At 35.8% G+C, this 21,767-nt stretch overlaps 1 protein-coding gene and 1 pseudogene across 6 annotated transcripts in view; one reads left to right on the forward strand and one right to left on the reverse strand.

The window, feature by feature from the left end:
- The window catches only part of SKIC3 (SKI3 subunit of superkiller complex), a 162,649-nt gene that overhangs the window by 76,320 nt on the left and 64,562 nt on the right, over nt 1–21,767 (forward strand). For 3 of the 6 annotated variants that reach the window (XM_019428820.2, XM_019428818.2, XM_019428819.2), the window contains exons 2-10: nt 5,085–5,151; nt 7,329–7,472; nt 9,366–9,456; nt 11,379–11,522; nt 12,589–12,680; nt 13,128–13,203; nt 13,957–14,097; nt 16,836–16,934; nt 17,043–17,151. In XM_019428820.2, coding sequence (XP_019284365.2) covers nt 9,367–9,456; nt 11,379–11,522; nt 12,589–12,680; nt 13,128–13,203; nt 13,957–14,097; nt 16,836–16,934; nt 17,043–17,151 — 751 coding nt within the window. In that variant the 5' untranslated portion in view covers nt 5,085–5,151; nt 7,329–7,472; nt 9,366. The remainder of the gene's footprint in view (nt 1–5,084; nt 5,152–7,328; nt 7,473–9,365; nt 9,457–11,378; nt 11,523–12,588; nt 12,681–13,127; nt 13,204–13,956; nt 14,098–16,835; nt 16,935–17,042; nt 17,152–21,767) is intronic. The other 3 variants (XM_053907192.1, XM_019428821.2, XM_019428822.2) reach the window with 1 other exon arrangement.
- Nucleotides 3,357–3,747, reverse strand: LOC109254701 (40S ribosomal protein S15a-like; annotated as a pseudogene).

The raw sequence follows: 21,767 nt of genomic DNA on the forward strand, positions 1-21,767 counted from the left end.
AAGCATTCTAAAGCCCTGTGTGAGAATACAAACATAAACAGTAGTTCCCTTCCACAAGGAACTTACGCTATAGGGAAACAAAACTAACATCCATGAAATTGTAGTTGTATGGTACGGGAGGTAATGTACATAGGCTACCTCAGGATCAGGATATGTTTCAAAAATTTGTTTCGAGTTAATTCTGAATGTGGAATGCATCTTATCATAGAAACATTGTCAACTGACCTTTAGATTTGTAAAAGCTATATTTATCTGTGGTGTGGTACTATTTCTGTGAACAGTGTTTACTCTCTATGGCCTTGTTTTCACAGGACATATATTCTGAAGTCCTGGTTAGAATGACAGGAACACATCTCTTTTTTCCTCTCTCTCCCTTTGGCAGTGCCCATAGGAGCAGGTGCTGCAGTGAGTTGGAGCAAGATGGATATTTTAGGGCCCCAGAGATACAGTGCTGGAAAAATCTTAAGAGGCTTCTAGTCCTACTTCCCATCTGACATTCACTTTTTCTTGCAACATTCCTGCCAAGTGAATTGTCCAGTCTGTGCTTTTTTATCTGTAGTGATGGGAACGCACTTCCTTTGAGCAGCCCGTTCCACATTTGTCATGTTTAATTATTAAAAGTTCTTATTTTGAGCTGAAGTCAGTCTCCCTCTACTTTTAATCATTCGTTGGTCCATTTCTCTTCATTTTTACTTGGGTAATCTCCTTTTCAACAATACTTCTTGTTTCTTTCTTCACCAATTTTTTTTTTTTCCCCAAGGCCTTCCCCATTTCCTTCGGCTCATTATATAACTGTAACGTTTCTTCGTCATTTTGATCACTCTTTTGTGGACATAAAGCATTTTTACAAATCAGTAACTATCCGAAAAGGTACTTTTGTGGGGTGTTTGTGCACGTCTTTATGTGTGCATATGCCTATATATGTGTCGCAGTGAGGGTAAGCACTCCATTACATGTATGTTTAAATCATCAGTTAAAGATTTGTATGTTAGAGATTTCTTACTTTTGTGAGATAGTTAACTGCAGTTCTGAAAGATCTTCAATTGAAAGGTCTTGGTATAGATTATGATTCTTTATAGTTCTTTTAATATCCATTGTACCCACAGCACTGTATTCTGCCTTAGGAAAAGGAGGCCAAGTGTGAAGTTAGTGAGTACATGGAATAAATTCAGGATTGTCTTCACCATTTGTGATTCTGTGAATATTTGTTGATTATCTACAATGTATTAGACACTGTAGGAAATAAAAGAGAGTAATAGAAATAGTCTTTGCTTCTAAGGAACTTCCAGTTTAGTTGTGGAAAACAAGCACATTACCTTTAAATTTAATGACAGTATAAAAGGTATAAAAAATATAGTTATTTGCCAAGCATACAAAAATAAAACCCAGACTACCCCAAATTATGCTTTGGAGGATGCTCATGTGCTTCAAAATTGCTGTTTGTTAAAGTAAATGTTCCATCATAACAAGTTTTAGAAATGCTAGGTTAAAATATCTTTGGGCCTTTCGGACTTCTCAGAACCTTTAGAGTGCTAATATACATTTAGAATAACTGTAAAAGAGTGAGATATACAATGTGTAGTATTAACAAAATTAGTAAATGGTGTATTAATACCTTTAAGCATAGGAATATTCCTTGGAATACTTTTTGGAAATGTTAGTATAGATTAAAAGTGTTAGAAGTTCAGGGGTGCCTGGTTGGCTCAGTTGGTTAAGTGTCTGACTCTTGATTTTGGCTCAGGTTGTTACCTTATGATTTGTGACATCTAACCCCAGGTTGGGCTCTGTGCTGACAGTGCTGAGTCTGCTTGTGATGCTCTCTCTCCCTCTCTCTCTGCCCCTCCCCTACTCATGCTCGTTCTCGCTCTCTCTCTCTCTCTCTCTCTCAAAATAAGTAAATAAACTTAAAAAAATAAAAATAAAAGTGTTAGAAGTTCAAACTAGTGAGATTCATCTGAGAAGCTTTTATGCTTGACACTTGAATTTGGCTTTGATTACATGTACCATTTGAGTAGATAGAAGCAAGTATGAACAGGCTGAATGAGAGAAGCAAAGATGTATAAGTGGAAAGTATTGGGGGATAGTGAAAAAAGTAATGTGAGCTGATACTGAAAAGAGTTACTTCCTTTCTCATTTTAGCAAATTGAGAACTACTGCCTTTTGGAAGGGGGAAAACTAAATGTTTAGAGTAGGCCTTCGGAGCTGGATAATCCACCATTTATTGAGTACATATTACTCAATAGTTGTTGGGATGTAAGGAGCTCCGAAGATATAATACTTTTGTTTGGGGATTTATTGATCTGGGAGTCAGGAGACATCAGTATAGCATAGTAAAAAAATATTGGCTAAGTTTGAATTGAATAGCTCAAATAATAAATGTTTCAGTCGTTCAGAGGATGGAGTGATCTCTTTTGCAGGCTTTACTCTGGACTAGTATTCATGTGCTTCAAAGAAGATACTTGTGTTTGGTGATAGCATCTTTTGAGGAACATTGGTGAGAAAGTTACTTCTTGATACACATTAGGGTTTTTAAATGTGTAGAGAAAGTTTGTAGTAACCATGTGGGTTACAAATAGAAAAAAAAGTAGTGAAGTTGATTGATAAGGACATAAGTAGATAAGGAGAATAGAACTAATATGTAGTTGACCCTTGAACTATGTAGGAATTAGGAGTGCTGATCCCTACCAAGCAGTCAAAAATCCATGTGTAACTTTTACTCCTCAAAAACCTAATTACTAGTAGCCTACTGTTGATTAGAAGCCTTATTGATAATACAAAGTTAACACATAATTTTGTATGTTATATATATTGTATACTGTATTCTTACAATAAAGTAAGCTAGAGAAAAGGTTATTAAGAAATCATAAGAAAGAGAAAAAATCAATTTCTAAGTGGACCTCAAACCAGTGTTATTTGAGGGTCAACTGTGTAACATATTCAGGCACTGCATTTACATACATATGAAGTAAGTGATATAATCCTCACTTTACCAATAAGGAGATAGGCTTGGAGTAGTTAAGTAAGGTGTCCAAGGTCGGGTTGTACTGGAGTCCAGATGTTTCTGATTAAGTTGTGGTTTTGTGAGTGGGTATGGTATCATGAAGGGGCTGACAAAATCTAGGGTATTTTGTAAGAACAGTGTTGAAGTGACTGAGTAATAAATTACAGTCAGGTTGGTTTGGAGCTCAGAGAAGTTAGTATAATGGATAGAATCAGGTTTTTACTTTTATTTTACTTTCCCTCCTTGCCCCTCTTATTTTAACTTTTATTTTACTTTCTTAAACATTATTTAGATCACAATACTTTTGTTTTTGTTTTACATTGAGGCATTTTATTTGCATGCTTGTATTACATCCCTAGAAAAAGAATCTCAGAATTTTACCCTCCTGTGTGTTTTCCTCTTGCTTCTTCCTGGTCCCTGATGCCAACTGAGATTGTCAGTACAGTGAAATCAAATTGGCAGGATGGAAGCAGATTATTCTGCCATTTTTCTAGATCTTTGAGTTGTACATCAAATCTGGAACTGATCACTCCACACTTGTTTAACCTGCTGGTGAGGTTCACAACAGTTTTCCCAGCTCAGTGATCATCAGTGATTTCAAATTTGCCAATGTAATCATGCTTCATCATCAGAGTTAGAAACCAGATGATGACTTTGGAGCATGGCCTAGTAACAACCTGGCGTTTGCCTCTCTTTTGTCATTGTTAATGCTCTTGAGCATCTGCCAGGACATTCATGAGCACCATTGTGGTGGCATGGAAAGATGGAGGAAAGAGAAGGCCCCAGTACTTTTTTTCTTAATAGTAAGACTGTTTTCTCTGGAACTAACCACTCTATTTAAGTATACTGCCAGTAAACTCACTTTCTCTTTTTTGTTCACCCCCACCTGCTTCACTTAAATTTTATTTCCTTGTTTAAAGTAGCATGGCTTTTTTTTTTCTTTTCAGTTCTTTGAAGCCACTTCCATTCTGTCCATGAAACATTCTGAGTTAATTTTGATAGAATTTATTCCAGAGAGCCCATCAAAAGATACTTAGAATTATATCATGTTGAATTTGTGTGAATATTTCAGATGGTTATTTAGATGGGATTTTTGACATTTTAAAAAGTGCTCTCTAGTTTCATTAGATTATAAATTTATCTAGTTACATGATGTGGGCAACGTTTTACGTATTTATAATTTTATTTTTATTTTTATTTATTAAAAAAATTTTTTTACATTTATTTATTTTTTTTAAGAAACAGAGTGAGACAAAGTGTGAGCAGGGGAGGGGCAGAGAGAGAAATAGACACAGAATCTGAAGCAGGCTCCAGGCTGTGGCAAGTGGTCATCACAGAGCCTGATGCGGGGCTTGAACCCACAAACTGTGAGATCATGACCTGAGCCGAAGTCGGACGCCCAACCAACTGAGCCACCCAGGGGCCCCTATAATTTGATTTTTAATTTATTTTTTTAATGTTTATTTATTTTTGAGAAAGAGAGAGAGAGAGCACGAGTAGAGGAGGGGCAGATTGAGGGAGACATGGAATCCAAAGCAGGCTCCAGGCTCTGAGCTGTCAGCACAGAGCCCAACATTAGGCTCAAACCTATGAACATCGAGATCATGACCTGAGCTGAGGTCAAATGCTCAACTGAGTCACCCAGGCATCCCTACATATTTATAATTCTTTACATGGCATAAAACAGGGTCACTTTAGTGTAGTTGGGCTCCACATAGGGAGTAAATAAGTGGTATTAATTGTCCTTGATTCAAAATAAAGTAGCATAGAGATAGTTGATACTCTTGTTTTGGCTCAATTTTTTATACTGTGGTTAATGTATTTTGAGTTTCTGGAATGTTTTTTGAGCATTTTTCTGATTGCTTATGGATGTTCCTTTTATCACCAGAGTCTGTGGGAACACGGAGACCAATTCAGAAAATTAGGGAAAGAAGAAAAGATGAAAAATTATACCTAATTATTTCTTGTGTTTTAAATTATGAATTATGAAAATTAAACCTGAATTTGGTATGTTAAAAAATGAAGAGTTTTGGGTTATCATCCTTTTTATTTGCTTAGCTATTTGATGTTTTACTTTATTTAGGTGGATAATGGTCAAGGAACAATCTGAAATTCAAGTCAAAAAGAAGGTAGAAGATAATAGGTAAAAGGTAAGTGTCCAGAATGCTAAATATGTAACAGGTAATTGGAGTCTGTTTTTACTTAATGATTGTTTTTACCAATTCCTTTCAGAGGAAGTGTGGGATGATATACCTCTAGGCTGTTACTCCAGACTATAGGTCATCACAAAATACCTTTGGACTTTTGTTACTAGATTTAAAAGTATCATGTTTTGCTTTTGTGTAATTTGTTTCCATTGTCATTATTATTATTATTTATTGTTTTGTTGTTGTTACTTTTGCTGTATGGAGTCTTTATATGTGCACAACAGAATGTAGTTGAAGGTTCCATAGCTTTAGCTGGGGTGTGTAGCAATTCATCCACCTACATTTGTTAGTTTTGAGGTTTAACATTTTGGCATGTTTGATACTTTCTAACTTTTTTAAGTGCAGCTGTTGCTACTTTCTATGCTTGATATGTTGAATAAAAACCCTTTTGGTTTGGTACTATAAACCCTTTAACTGAGTGAAAGTGTGCAAAAACGAATGCTTTTTTTTTTTTTTTTTTTTTTTAAAGAATGACATGAGATTGAGAAGAAAAAAATAGGAGAGATTGTCAGGGGAAAGTGGGTGCGGCTGTGGATGACCATTAAACACACTTTGTGGAAGAATATTAAAGACACTTAAGAGAGCTAGATTTTACTTTGACATCTTGGATGTGCTTGAAACAGAGGGAAATGTCCCAAATACAGGTGTATGTGGTTACATGGAATCATTTTTTAAGTAGATTTTTACCTTTGTTTGTTGATACCTTGTAGAAGGTTAGTACTTAGGAAAACTTTTTTTAGAAAATGAATGGATGAGCCTCTCTCTTCTCCACCCCAGCTCCCAAAATAGGAAGAAGGTTTTAGGCCTAGAAAGGGACAGATTATTTTGTCTTTTCAAAAATAGGTTAATCTCCTGAAACTGATCTATGTCTATATATCTACCTTGTCCATGTCTGTATATCTCTACCTGTATAAATGTTTTGTGAAGAGAGAGGGCCTCAGTGCTAGCATATTATGCTAAATTCCAAATCACGTGAAGGATTAGGAAGAGAAGAATAGCGATTCCACTGCAGCAAGAGTAATTGTAATTACATGTAGGGACATATAGGGATATGGAAGGGTATTAAACATTAATTGGTTACCAAGGGAACAATGGAGTTTATCTATTGTGGTCTTTAAAAATAACTCATGTAGAGGCATTTAACAGCTCTGTGTTGGCTGCTGTATTTAAATCTAAACTTGTCTGTCTGTCTGATGTTTAAGGTCTTCTGTAGTCTCGTGCTCTACATTATCCACCAAGCCTCGTTTTCTTCTTGTCCTCAGCAAGTCCCTTTTGTTCCACACTGCTCAGTTTTCTCATTGTTTCCTACACGTGTTCATTCCTATTTCTCTGCCTTGGCTAATGCAGTTGCTTCTGACTGGAGCAATCTCTTTCCTCCCAACATTCTTAAATTCTGTGTTTTCCTAGTACCCCTTAATTACTTCACATCACACTTTTCCTTCTTTGAACTCCTATTGCAGTTGTACTCATTATCCATAGTTAGTGTTTGATTCTCTAATGACTCATATGTCTTAGGTCTTTCTTTTGATTTAGATTATATTCTTTAGAACAAGAGCCCTTTTTTCTGTGTGTGTGTGTGTGTGTGTGTGTGTGTGTGTGTGTGTGTGTGATTTGCAGTGCATAGTTTGGGAGTTGCATGTAGGATAAGTGATGGCTGGTTTTACCTTGTTTTTATTGTCTTTTTAAATGTATTATTGTGAGAGACAGAGACAGAGAGACAGAGAAAGCAAGCGGGAGAGGGGCAGAGAGAGCAGGAGACACAGAATCCGAAGCAGGCTCCAGGCTCTGAGCTATCAGCACAGAGCCCAACAAGGGGCTCAACCCACAAACTGTGAGATAATGACCTGAGCCCAAGTTGGCCACTTAACCAACTGAGCCACCCAGGCACCCCAGTTTTACCTTGTTTGAACGTGCTTCCACTCAAGTGTTGGATGATAGAAAAGATGGTGATCCTTTTCCTTGTAAAGTTGAATTCTTCCGTTTGCTTTTGTTTAGACTTAAAACTGTTTTTGTTCCTTTTTAATTTTTTTTTTCCCTCCTTGGATGTCTCTTGTAATCCCTTGCTGTTGGTCCAGATTAGTTGTTATCATCATTGATTTATCTTCTGTTTTAATCTGCAGAGTTACCTAGCCAAGATAACTTTGGTGTGAGAAAATTTGAAATCAGCATTGAAATTTATTGCCTGTTCCGGTCAAAGTCTGTAGGCTATAGAAAAAAGAAATACTGAAGTTTGCATCTATAAATGTATACCAAGATAAACTCAGGTAAGAGAACAGTTTCTAAAATAAGAGCATATGAAATATGCTGCTTTAATGTGTAATTAACATAATTAGGCAAAAAGTCATTTTTCTGTGTATTTAAGGAACCTGATTCTAGTTGCAGATAAATTGATTTATGATATGTTAATTTTTGTATTACTTTCCACCTAACATTTTTTAAGTCAAAAGGATTGGGTTTTTTGTTGTTGTTGTTGTTGTTGTTGTTGTTGTTGTTGTTGTTTTGCTTTTTATTCCTTACTTTCTTAAACTCCTTTGATCTGCACTTCTGCTTTAGCCTCTTTGGGTATACAGGGTGTCACTGTACCATATCAGTGAGCCATCTTCTTGGTTCATCTTGCTACTGTGAACATCTGCAATCTATAATGACTTCATATTTACCCAGGTTTGTTACCTGATGAGATTGGAGTTCAGTGGAGTTATCAAAAAATACAAGTGTTTCTTTTTTTCAACATTTAGTTGTGATTGAATTTGACTTGTTTACCCGATATCAGAGTAAGTTGTGAAATCTTAAGGTACGTTAGTTCATTTAAAATTAAATTAACTAGGGGCGCCAGGGTGGCTCAGTTAAGCGTCCGGCTTCAGCTCAGGTCATGATCTCACAGTTTGTGAGTTCAAGCCCCACGTCAGGCTCTGTGCTGACAGCTCAGAGCCGGGAGCCTGCTTCAGATTCTGTCTCCCTCTCTCTCTCTTCCCCTTCCCTGTTTGTGCTCTGTCTCTCTCTCTTTCAAAAACAAACATTAAAAAAATTTTTTTAAATTAAATTAACTAGCTTTTGAGGTACCCGAGTGGCTCAGTTGATTAAGTGGCCGACTTGGGCTCAGGTCATTATCTCACAGTTCGTGAGTTTGAGCCCTGCATCGGACTCTGTGCTGACAGCTCAGAGCCTGGAGTCTGCTTTGGATTCTGTGTTCCCCCCCTCTCTACCCCTCCCCTGCTCACACTCTGTCTCTCTCTGTCTCTCAAAAATTAATAAATGTCAAAATAATTTAAAATTAAATTAACATAGCTTAAATTTAAATGAAGAAATATTTTACCTACCACTTGAAATATCTTTTTATGGTTCAAATTAGTGCATAATCCTCTAGCATTTTCATTGCCTTCATTTAAATGTGAACATCGCATTTATTTCTCTCACAGAATTTATACTACTATAACTCTGCATGACACTTACCATGAAGAAAGTTAATTTATAATTTATAGAAACCAGTGTTAAAACAATATTTTCTTACACTCTTACATCATGGTTACTGAAATTTGTTTATATTCATATTTTTATGTTGTAATTTGGGCTTATTCTACTAAATCTTGCTTAATGTAGAATTGGATTGAGGTTGATGTGTATTTTGGGTCCTGGTACATTACATCATCTGTGTTTTATCCTACTATATGAAGAATAAGTATAACTCAAGTACAACTCAATTTTAACAAGTATCTATTAATGTGTCCAACTTGTCAGATAATAGGTGCTGGCAATAATACAAAGTAGTACACAACACAACTACAGACAAAAATCCCTGCCTCCATGGAACTTATATTCTGCTGGGTTTGGGGGAACAGATAGTAAATAAAATAAGTAAAATATATAGTGTATAAGATGCTAAATGTTAGGGATGCAGTTAAGGCAATATTGAGGTTGGGTGTTGGGGGTGAGGAAGTGTTGAAATTTTAATTAGCTTGGCTAACCAAGGTTTCACCAAGCAATGACATTTGAATAAAAATCTGAAGAGGTAGGGGAATATGCTATATGTACCTTAAGGTGGAAAGAATCTTCCAGGGAGAAGGAATTGCATATGCCTTTTTCAGATAATTAAGTTTGTTGGAACTATTATAATTAGGCAGGTATTATTATAGGTTCACTCAGGGTTTTTATTTTGACAGAATGTCCAGCAAGGAAGTAAAGACTGCTCTAAAAAGTGCTAGAGATGCAATCAGAAACAAAGAATACAAAGAAGCTTTGAAACATTGTAAGGTAACCAATGTTTTGTTTTGTTTTGTTTTGTTTTTCCTTCCACGGTGAAAGCGTGTTTCCCATTCACAAGCATTATGGATGTAATAAGTGTATCATTTATTGTCTAAATATAACAAAATGCCTGGGTTGTTTAGTAGCACCATTAGAATGGTTGTGCTAGGACAAACTACTTCACCATTCTTAATTTTGTCTCTCTCTGTATTGGTAACTTATCAAAGTCATGTTCTTAAAACCTGAATACCTCTGTGGTATATTTTGATGGGCTGTACTATGGAGCACTACTGTATCATAAAGTTCTTCTTTTTTAATGGTATGTTGACATTGTGATTCTATTTGGTTTGTGAATGGGAGACTCAAGATTCTAAACCCCTTTGTATGCTGCTGATGGGAATGTGCCTGTCCAGAGGGAGGAATTGTATGTGCAGGAAGGAGAAGTAGTGGTGGAAGTGAAGTCCTTGGGAAGGGAAGAGAGGATGGGATCCCAAGTTTGAGAGGAGAGTCTTGATACTTCTTCCATCTTAGCAGGAGGAAAGATAGGTGTAAATCCAGATTTGTAGATTGTCAGACTTATAGATTTGGGGGTAGGAAGAGGGGCATGTTCCCCTCCGATGTCTTCTATTTTCTTAGTGAGGTATAAGCTGAGAGTGGAAGAGCAATTGCATAGGAGGTTTGAGACGAAGGAAGGTATGAAGTAGTTGTTATTTATTGGGAAAACGAACTTACTAGTAAGGTTTGGAAAGGATTGCCAGGCCCTACTGAATGTCCATTTGAAGTTTCATGTTATTGAAGGGACATCAGTGAAGTCAGTTGTGTAGCTTCTTCCTTCATGTTCAACTTCTTAGGCTTAGAAATGGGCATGTTGTGGGTCAAGTATGAATGTTGAGAAAGATGATGGAGAAGAGAGGAGAAGGAGTTGAGGATGTTTGCAAGGGAGTGATGACAGTGATGGGTCAGGGGAGTCTAAGCTGGGGAAGGAGGAATGAAAATTGAGAAGTGGGGCAGTAGTAGAAAAGAGGGTGGGGTCAACTAATCGGACATATCAGAGGTTAAAGCATTGTTAGCTTTGGTAGTTACCCCATTTGTTGGGTTTTTGGGAGGCAGCATTGTTGGATAGAATGGAATTTGTGCTATATAGATTGGTGACAGATTGCTAGAAGTGTTATGTGGATGTGTATAAAAATAATCTGGCTCAACTCATGTCAATATTCTTTTTTTCTCTAGAATATGTAAAATCTTAACTGATTTCATTTTAGCTACTAGTTTTGTTTTCTTACACTAGAACCTATTGGTTTTCTGTTTCAAACTTTTACCTTAGCAAATAGCTGTTATTTCTGAAAGCAGTAGCTCTACATATAATTTTTATTCCTGTTGACAGGTGGTGTTTAAACATTCATCACCACTATTTATTTTGAACATATTTGATATAGTTACATTGGGGTCAGTCTGCTTTCTTACCCTACAGTTTCAGTGAAAACTCTCATCTGTCTAAGAGAGGGCAATGTTGTCATAGTGAAAGAAAATGTGGGAATTGGTTAGGGTGAAATGATATGGAAAACAGTTTTGTGAATTGACCCGTAACAGTGTGGAGTGGAAGCAGGCAGGATGGTTGGGTGGTATGAATACTTTTACTCTTTTTACACAGCATTTTCAGGGAGCATGGGGAGGCATTTGATGGAGGCATCAGGATTACTTGGGCAGCTTTTAAAAAATATGACTCATATTTTTGACCTGTTACATTTATTGATCTAGTTGCACTCCTCCTCTCCTTGAGGAAACTGAAGACCAGAGACGTTAAGTGGCTTTCTTAAGATTGCTCAATGGCAGGTCCAGATTTCCTTACGCTCAAGTAGACTGTCTTTAGTTGCTTTTTACCCATTAGCTTCCAAAATTTAATGACCTGCTCTTTTAATTTTTTTAATCAGACAGTGTTAAAACAAGAGAAAAATAACTATAATGCCTGGGTTTTTATTGGTGTTGCTGCAGCCGAGCTAGAACAACCTGATCAGGCCCAGGGTGCCTATAAGAAAGCTGCTGAACTAGAGCCAGACCAATTGCTGGCTTGGCAGGTATGTACAAATTTCGTGCCCTATATTACAGTAAAGAAGTTTTTCCCCTTTTTTAAAAATATAGGTAACAGCTTTAAACTAGGCATTTAAACCTTTATTTAACCCTCAGAAGAAAAAAAAAATTAAATAGGTTGGTTTTCTAAACCAGCAAGTTAGTTAAAAAAAAAAAAAAAAAGATGCCAGTGATGCTGTTTTCCATTATTTAACATCCAAGCCAATGGATTATTTCTAAATGTGAGGATTAGAATTGAAATATGATTATATAAATCTCTAACTTAATTATGTGTGTATATGAAAGACTTATCAAGAATATTCTTTATGCTTGAGGGAAACATGTATATTAATATGTTTCCTAAAAGTAAAGTACAAAAAATGTGCAGTCTGTTTTGAATACAAGTGAAATTCTTTTTTCTTATTTAATGGTCTTCATGTTTTTTGTTGGCTTCTCCAACTTCTTCATATTTAATAACTTTGTTTCCTATCTCAACCACATCTTAGAAACTGTGATTTCTAATATGTAGTAGGAGAACATGAACCTGTTTGCCTCATGTTATGTGAACAAGAACATGAGTGGGGATATCTGGTGACACACTTAGGGAGATGCCTGCTTTTATTATGTATTGATTGATTTAGGATATGTGATCTTTAATTGAACCAAAAATTACAGTCTCCACAAAACGCTTGGATTTTTTTTATTTGGCCATATAAAAGTAGTGTCATCTGGTAATGTCTTAAGAGTTAAGATTATATAATCATTCAGAAATATTTTTTGTTGTGAAACACTTCAGATGTATTTTCAGAAGTAAAGAGAATGGTATAATGAGCCCCCCTGGCTATCACCTAGCTTCATTAAAAATCCACACATTTCAGTATTTTTTCATCTATACTTTCATATATTTTCCCTCACCCTTAATTATTTGGAGGCAAATCCCAGACATATTGTTTCATTTGTAAATTATATTTTTTAATCACAAATAATCTTTATAGATTGTCACTTTGTTTAGCAAAATGAATGTGAGAATGTTGTACTTTTTGGAAGAGTAATCTCTATTGTTTCCTATTTTAGGGGTTAGCAAGTTTATATGAGAAATGTAATCACATAAATGCTAAGGAAGACTTACCTGGTGTTTACCAAAAGCTCCTGGATCTTTATGAAAGGTAATCACTGTATGGGGAAAGGCAGTGTCTTTAAAGTTTTAATTGGAATAAACTGATAAAAACTTATATAGAAGTACTCCAGACATTTACTGGGAATTGAGAAGCATTTTTCTTTCATACTTTGGTTATAGAATTCCTTGATTGTGACTGAAACAGAATCAAAACACGATTAATAAGAGGACTGATTAATCTGGGAACTTTGATATAATTTTCAGTTAAGACCATGGAAGATATTATTTCTTAAACCTTTTATTTTTTAATGGGAGGCTCATTTTATAAAATTTTCTTGTGGTATGAAAGAAGATATGTTCTAATTTAAAGAAGATACGTTCTAATTTAAAATAATGCCTGACTGTATTACTGGGATTTATTAATTTTAGTATCTTAAGTCCTTGGTTGTTTTCAATAATCAGATTCAAAATCCTTTTTTTTTTTTTTTATTCTAAGTGTTGACAAACAGAAGTGGTGTGATGTCTGTAAGAAACTTGTGGATCTATATTACCAAGAAAAGAAACACCTAGAGGTTGGTAAATGATTTGCTGGACTGGTAGACTTCTTTTAATGAAACCATTATTTAAAAAAAGCTTTCAGGGTGCCTGAGTGGCTCATTGGTTAAAGGTCCAACTCTTGATTTCAGCTCAGGTCATGATCTCACTAGTTTGTGAAATTGAGCCCCATGCATCCGGCTCTGTTCGGTATTCTCTCTCTCTCCCTCTCTCTCTGCCCCTCCCCCACTTGTGAGTACGCGCTCTCTCTCTGTCTCTCTCTCTCAAAATAAATAAATAAACATTAAAAAAAAGAAAACTTTGATTTTAGCTTGAGAGAAAATTTAAAAAATTACTATGTAGTATGATATTAAAAGAATATAGACAGATAATACCAATTACAGTATTTTGGAACTTTGAAATTTTAGTTGTCATAACTTCCAAACCCTTTTGAAACTAGGCAGGGATAAATAAATAAACAAAGGCATCATCTGTAGAATTTAGTGACGTGTTTGTAGTGCACCCATAGTGGATGCTCTAAGTTAGGAAGTTTGGGGCGTGTAGTCTTATTCCAGTTTCTACTCTGGTATCTCAGTCGTACTTCTAAAGTAAGGGCTGTGTGGATTTACCTAGTCACCTTTTTTGTAGAATTCAGAGTAAATGGAGTTCTGGGCTTTTGCTGTTTTATGTATTAGCAGATGAAAGTATTGCTATTTATAGATTTTATATTTTTTGCACTGGCGTTTTTGATATTTAAGATAAAATAATGATTTAAATCTCCCTCTTCATAGGTGGCCCGAACATGGCACAAATTGATAAAGACACGGCAGGAGGAAGGTGCAGACAACCAAGAGCTTCATCAGCTGTGGAGGAGATTGACTCAGTTGCTGGCTGAGAGTACTGAGGATCAGAATAATGAGACCCAGCAATTGGTATTGACCCATTTATTCCCTACAGTTTGTGTCATGAAAATTGATCATTGTGAATTGAATTTAGCAAATGGAAACATACTAGTGTAATATAGAAAAGTGCCGTATGTCAAAATTGTTATCAGAGTTCAGTTTTAAATTGACAGAAGTTCTTGCTGACACCGTCAGAATTGTTGGCCTGCAGTCTCATACTAAGTCCGGACAGAGTGGAATTGGTACTTAGGGTATCATAATTTCCTTCCTTGTATTCATAAGAATCCACAATAAATCAGTTATGCCATCACTGTGAAAAAGAAACTATGAGCTTGGCTTTCACAAAACTACGGTAATTTCTAAAGTTGTACTTACTTAAAGATATGTTTCTTCATATTTTTGAAATAAGAGTACTGAATTATTTTGAGGCTTAGCAACTTGAGTATTTTGTTTATGGTATTTATTTAGGGTACTTATATCTAGAAATATTCCTTTTTGGTGTACAGTGTAGGGCACAGTGAAGTAATTGAAAAGAATTTTTAAAAAGATTAAAACAATTCATTGATTTTGAACTGTAGTTGGAAAATGTCTTATTCTACTTTTTTATACTTCTAAGTTTAAAAGTAAACTTAATTTCTTATAATAAATAATCATTCACTGTACACTTGTAACTTGAATGGACTATTTATTTTAATTTTTTAAAAGTTTATTTTTGAGAGAGAGAGAACGTGCACAGTGGGAAAGGGGCAGAAAGAGAGGGAGACACAGAATCCAAAGCAGGCTCCAGGCTTTGAGCTGTCAGCTCAGAGCCCCATGTGGGGCTCGAACCCACAGACTGTGAGATCATGACCTGAGCCCAAGTTGGATGCTCAACCAAATGAGCCACCCAGGCACCCGAATGGACTTTTTAAATATAAGCAGTTATAGGGGCGCCTGGGTGGCTCAGTTGGTTAAGCATCCGACCTCGGCTCAGGTCATGATCTCACGGTTTGTGGGTTCGAGCCCCGTATCAGGCTCTGTGCTGACAGCTCGGAGCCTGGAGCCTGCTTCTGATTCTGTGTCTCCCTCTCTCTCTGCCCCTCCCCTGCTCATCCTGTTTCTCTTTGTCTCTCAAAAATAAATAAATGTAAAAAAAAAAATTTTTTTTTAAATATATAAGCAGTTATAGACTGTAAAGGATGGGAAGTTCATTTTTTTTTGTATGTTTGTTCATTTGTTCACTCATTAATTTATTCCTTTATTCAGAAAATACTTATTAAGAACCTACTATATTTGTCAGGCAGTGTCCTAAATGCTGGAGATAAAAATAACAAATAAGATTTGCATTTGTCTGTGTGTTGGTTTATCTGTGTATAGATTTAGTTGTGGATAAAATTGAGCAGTGACAAAATTAAGTGGTTTGCCAACTTCTCTCTCTCTTTTTTTTAATGTTTATTTATTTTGAGAGAGAGAGAGACAGAGACAGAGCGTGAGTGGGGGAGGGGCAGAGAGCGAGGGAGACATAGAATCCTAAGCAGGCTCCAGGCTCCAAGCTGTCAGCACAGAGCCTGATGTGGGGCTCGAACCCACCCACTGGGAGATCACAACCTGAGCCGAAGCCAGATGCTTAACCGACTGAGCACCCAGGCACCCTGCCAACTTCTCTTAAATATCTTTATATTATGACATCATGTAAGTATAGGTTACCAGAATATCAAACATATACCAAAATAAGTAAAAAAAAAATTTTTTTTTAATTATCTGTTTTCTCCTCTATGAAAGAGAACTAATTATACTTGCTATGTTAAGACTTGATTCTTAACTGTTAAAATATGAAAAGAGGATTTGGGCGGTGGGGTTATTTTCACCTTGAATTCTAATGATAATTTCGTTTTATTTAAATGTGTTCATGAAAAAAGACATCACTTGTTTTCCAGATGATAATTTCATTGCTATTTTTTTTAAACCCCTTGTGCTAAACACCATAAGTTAGCCTTCCTTTTTTGCAAGATCATTAACTTAATCAGAACAGTAAAATTTTACTTATTTATGTAGACTTTATACCATACTGTACAAAGAAAATTGGAAGTAGTGAACTGTATTATGAGTTTTCATTATGAAGTCATGGAGATTCATTTTTAAAAGTGGTAGAACTTCTGTAATTAATTGAATAGTATCCTTTAAAATGCTTGATTTGGGTTCTAGTATTGCTATTCTTGCTCAAATACATTTAGAAAACTTCTTTTGGTATTTTCTTCAAAATCACTTAGTAATACCAGATACAAAGTGATTTTATTATAGTTCAGTCATATTTCTGGTTTTATTTTGATAAAAGCATAACTTCATAAAATTTGTTTTTTAAGACTGAAGATTTCCTACCACTGAAGATGTTCCAAAGGACATGCTGGTGATTTTGGTAGAGATATTTTAAAAATGATCTGAGCAGTAGCAGTTACACTGCTATTCATGATTATACCTCTCCAGTTAACTACTTTATAGGGAATAGCAAGCACTTACAAGAATGTTTTGTTAAATTCATAATGCTGATTTATATAGTTACCCTCATTAGTTCAGTGCAGTCTCCTGGCCAGTTGGGGTTAAACTGTATTCAAAAACCTACATGCCATTTTTTTTTTTTTTTCTTCATGAAATTGTCAAGGCCAGATAATAAAATACATTTGCAATTAGTTGAAGTTGTATCTTGTATAAGTGAGTCTTACATGTTCAACTGTTTACTACATTTGTCATTTCAATATGCTACAGATGATAGATTTTTTTGTTTGTTTCAGCTTTTAACTGCTTTTGAGAATGCACTGGGCTTATCAGAAAATATTCCTAGTGAAGATCACCAAGTACTTTATAGACATTTCATTCAGTGTTTATCCAAAGTAAGTTGATTTTAAAAATCTCTGATGTGATGTTTATATTCTAATTAGGAAAGTGTTCACAAGTATGTTTTACTATTACTTAGTTTATTTTACTTTGATATTTTCTAGTTTCCTCATGAAACTGCTAGGTTGAAGAAGGCCTGTGAAGGAATGATAAACATCTATCCCACTGTACAATATCCATTAGAAGTGCTTTGTTTGCATTTGATTGAATCAGGTAATTTCTTCTTTATTATATTGTGGGTCCTAAAAGTGTATGAGCATGTGAGAGTGATGTTGCTATCAATAAAAAAATTGTTTCAGTGCCTACAGTGTGCCAATGTATTGTTTGAATATTTCTGGACATAAAAGGAAGTACAGTATGTTGCCTTTACGCACATGAAGAGGCTAATAAATGTAGGAAAGTATAGTGACACAGAGGAATTATGAATTCCTGAGTTCATTGTAGATCATTGAAGTCTTTTGGAAGGTGGGAATTGAGGAGAGTCTTAAATTTTCCATACAAATTAGAAAAACTGGAGGAGGTGAAAGGAGCTCTGAGGGCATGAACAGAAGTATGGAGAGAGCTAGGTTGCAATTTTTCAGAATAGTAAGATAGTTTCACTTGCTCTACTGGAAGGAATAACTTAAGATAGATTTTGGTTGAATAGGTTGGACCATATTGCATAGGGCTATGAATGTCACGCAAAGGGTTTTGTGAACTATGCACATTCTCAGTGTTGATGTTATGTTGCAGTGTCACAGGTACATAGTTACACATGCTGTAATACTGTAAAGTAATGGAGCTTATAAATGATCTCCTTTTTTAATGAAATAGAGTAGATTCAAATCAGAGATTATGTCTTAATGTATGCCTCTCCTTTCCTGAGGAGAGGAGAGAGAACTGATGACACCTAGCTTGCTAGGAGTTGTCAGAACCTGTGTCTGCCGACATCTTGTGCCCAGGGCTCGTGTTCAGTCTGTTTACAAGAGGTTAACCCAGTTGGTTTTCACACCAGTCTCTGTCCTTTCTGTCAGTATCTGTGCTAAATAGATTGTTTTTCATATAATTTGACCATCACTTTTGTCCATGCCTGTATTCAACTGATGTGAACAAAGTTCATAGAAATTAGTCACTGAAATGGAAGTAATTTGTGTTAGTGATTATAAATTATTGCAGAGCTTTACTAATTGTTTTTACTTTGTTGCTAAATGAGTAGACCTGTGGGAATGCTTTATGTATGAATAACCATCACATGTTTCATTATAGAAAAATTGTTGAAAACTAGGGCTAGAGGTAACCGAGGGAAAATGCCTGTTGGAAAAATATCATTGCCTCTATCTTGGCTCTCCACTTTAAGTTTCCCTTCTAGTTCTACTTGTACTTTTTCCCGGCTGGTGTCTGAATTTAAATTCAGAACTGTTACCTTCAGTCTTATATTTTTTTGGTGAGAATTAAGCAGATCCCCTTTTCTTTAACTGACTCAGAAACAGACTTGCAAGAGCACTTTTCACTATTGTGAGAGAAGAGCTACTAATTGTTTCAGTCAGTCAACTTATGAAGTATAAAATCAAACTAATACGGTAGTATGCAGGATAGATTGTATAGAAGATAGACTAGATTGGGTAGACTAAATGATCTTGGGAATGAATGAACTGTGAACATATGTGAATATGTTCTACTGTAACAATAGAAAGTAACACCTGAATGAAAAAAAAATAGAAGAGATTTGTTAGAGGTAAATGGAGGAAGAATATAATTTTACTTTTAGCTCTCTTGAAAAGTTGGTCTAATATAGAATGATCATCTGTAAGAAAGTTGAGTGGTGGAGAGGAGATGTTAGTGGACAAAGGGAAATGTCCATCTGGCTTGCAGATGAGAGATCTGTACTAAGACTAGACATAAGGTTTAGAGATCACTCGCATGTTGGTTAAAGTGAAGTGTGTGACTTCAGAGGATGACTAAAGTACAAAAAGCTGAAAATTGTCTCGGGTGGTGCTGGATGGCTTAAAGGGAAAGGGAGGAAGAAAGCAAAGAGGAAAGTAGAAAACAGAGATGCAGAGAAGTCTCACAGGAACATGGAGGAAACTGATGTGAAGTAACAGAGAAGGCTCAAGGAAAGAGCATTTCAGAAAGATCTTCATTGACATATTGAACAGCTAATTTTATGATTGGGAGGCCTTTATTTAGGGCTATTTTTTCTAACCAAGGTGATTGAATTGGAACTTAGATTTCAGTGATGGGAAAAGAGTCCAAAGAAGTGGTTAGCAGATATTAAAAGAAGCAATCTAGGGATTTGACCGATTGTGTTTAAGGGAAAGGAGGAGGAAGGATACAAAGGGGATGGTAAACTTTTAGAGGAGTAGGAGGATTATAGTCGTGTTGCCTGCGAGGAGAGTTTCAAGAAGAAAGGGCTAGTTAACATTGTTAATTTGTATTGAGGTCAAGGAAGATGAGGCATAATAAGAGACTTTCAGTATGAGGAGCATACTTGTGAATTTTTGTGGGTTTTCTTTTTCCACTGACAGGAAACATAATTCCAAAATTCACCTAGTTTCTTCAGATTTTAACATGAGACCCAATAGGTTCCCAAGATAAATGGGCTGATTTTTGTAGTTGGCCTCTGGTACCCATCCCTCCACCCCTTTTCTACTCTTACAATTGCTATTGAGAAAGTAATGGCTGTTGTTCACCCTTTTCTCTCTATTTTCTTTCAGCTATTAATGGTTTTTACTATTCCCTTATTCTTGACCTGCTCATGGGCCAAATGGCACAAGACAATACTTGAAATTTCTTTTTGAAGACTGATTGAAAGCTTTCTCAATAAGCACATGTATGCCTATAATGTAGATTTGTTGAATAAACATGGCCCCTGTATTTCAAAAAGATTACAAAATTATAGAAGAAATTAGATCAACAAAGTCTGCAGTTTTGCACGTAAATTCAGTATTTGACAAAGCGTTCTAGTAAAGAGAGCAAGTGGGTTATGCTAAATGATTAGAGAGTGTGTTGGTTTACGTGAAAAAAATCATCCTTGGTGAGGGTATTTTGTAGAACTGAAAGAAAGAGAGGTTTATATCCTGGTAAAGGGGAGTGGGTAGGTGGATATTCACACATATGGTACGTCAAGGAAGAGTTTTTTCTTTGTGGGATCTTTGGCTGTAAGAATTTGTGGGATGGAGTGGTTCAGGCTTAGGTACATTCTAAGGTAAAGCATCATTCTTGGCATAGAACTTTGACAGTTAATGCAGGACAGTAGGGAGCTGTGGTGAAAGATTTCTTGTTTTCTTTTCATTGCTTCTCTAAACCAAACTTTCTGTGTATTAAGAACTTGTGAAAATCTGTAAGGTCTTTCAAGACTGACCTATCCTCCTCCAGTGTGCTTTAGTATCTGCAGAATGTGGTACTTCACAGCAGGTAATCACTGGGTTCTCTTACACTGGGGACAAATATATTTGGTTCTCTTTTGTCCTCCTTTGCATGTTGAGACTTGAAGATTCATTTTCAAAATGACTCAGTTTATAAAGCTTCACATAACAAGTAGTGAATAGCTTTTACAGTTGTCAGCTGGTAAAATGTTATTTTGTGCTAAATGACCTCAATTTATTTTATTTTGCTTTATAGCTGAAATGGGGGAGGATGAGAAAGCTTGGTTCTTCAAATCCAAACATGAAAAAGCTCAAGATTGTGTGCTCTGGAAATATTAGAAAATCTGTATGCAAATAAATAAATGAGTACATGCTGTTTTGTTTTGTTTTTTCCCCAAGCTAGGTTTATTTAAAAGAAAAATTCTATAGTAGTGATCAGTTTCTTTGTGATGTCAGCAATTGATTAGTTATTTTTAAAAATCACCTTGTTTTGGTGGTAAACTTTAGGAAACGGAATTCTCATCGGTATTACTGAGCATCTATCCTGAACCTCTTCAGAACACCTTTTATTCTTGGAGATTTAGCATTCATTGGCCCCAAATCTAACTTGTTTTATTGGCAAATAAAAATAATATTGTCAGACTTGTTTTCAGGTTGTTAAATCTGGAATCTTAGGCTCTTTTAAATGTTAAAAAAAGCAGATAAATTAAATAAATGATTTTCTATTCAAAAGAATTCAAGTTTATTTCCTGTTTCTAGTCTCCGCCTATTATTCAGCTAGTATTCTCAACAAGAGTTAGTATGGAGAAGAGGGGTGAGGATTGAAGCTTTGGAATATCCCTCATTTCTACATAGGATCAGTGATGTTGTTACTACCGTTGATGGTTTGGGGGAACACTAGAGAAAATTCCTCTTTGTCATATGTAGAGAATATGTTTCCCAGGGCTAGAACATAGTCTGCCCAAATCTCTTGATTTCTGTAATTGTGCTCCCAGATGTTAAGGAAAGTTTATCTTGTTTTAAAAGTTTCTCTTGTTCATCTTAGCCTTTTAGAAACTGTTTTCATCTACCTACCCATACTTTGTTTACCTTTGTAAGTTTTTAGGTACCGTGCTTATGGATGATCTTGAAAGATGCATGGTTGGCTTCTCTTCTTTCCATCACAGGTGTGTTTTCTGTAATAAGGGCAGTTTATAGTGCCCAATAGTGGCCAAGGTAGTCTGTCACGAATTACATTTCTATGGAATAAGAGAGTTTTGGTTCAGATGGGTAGAAATTTAAGAATTTATTTTTTAAAAGTGTTTTATGCATTTTTTGAGACAGAGACTTACAGAGAGAGAGTGTGAGCATGGGAGGGGCAGACAAAGAGAGGAAGACACAGAATCCTAAGCAGGTTCCACGCTGTCAGCACAGAGCCTGACAGGGGGCTCGAACTCATGATCCGTGAAATCATGACCTGAGCTGTAGTCAGACGATTAATTGACT

Source organism: Panthera pardus, unplaced genomic scaffold (assembly GCF_024362965.1).
Source record: "Panthera pardus isolate Hobbes unplaced genomic scaffold, ASM2436296v1 HiC_scaffold_2, whole genome shotgun sequence".
Taxonomy (NCBI): Eukaryota; Metazoa; Chordata; class Mammalia; order Carnivora; family Felidae; genus Panthera; species Panthera pardus.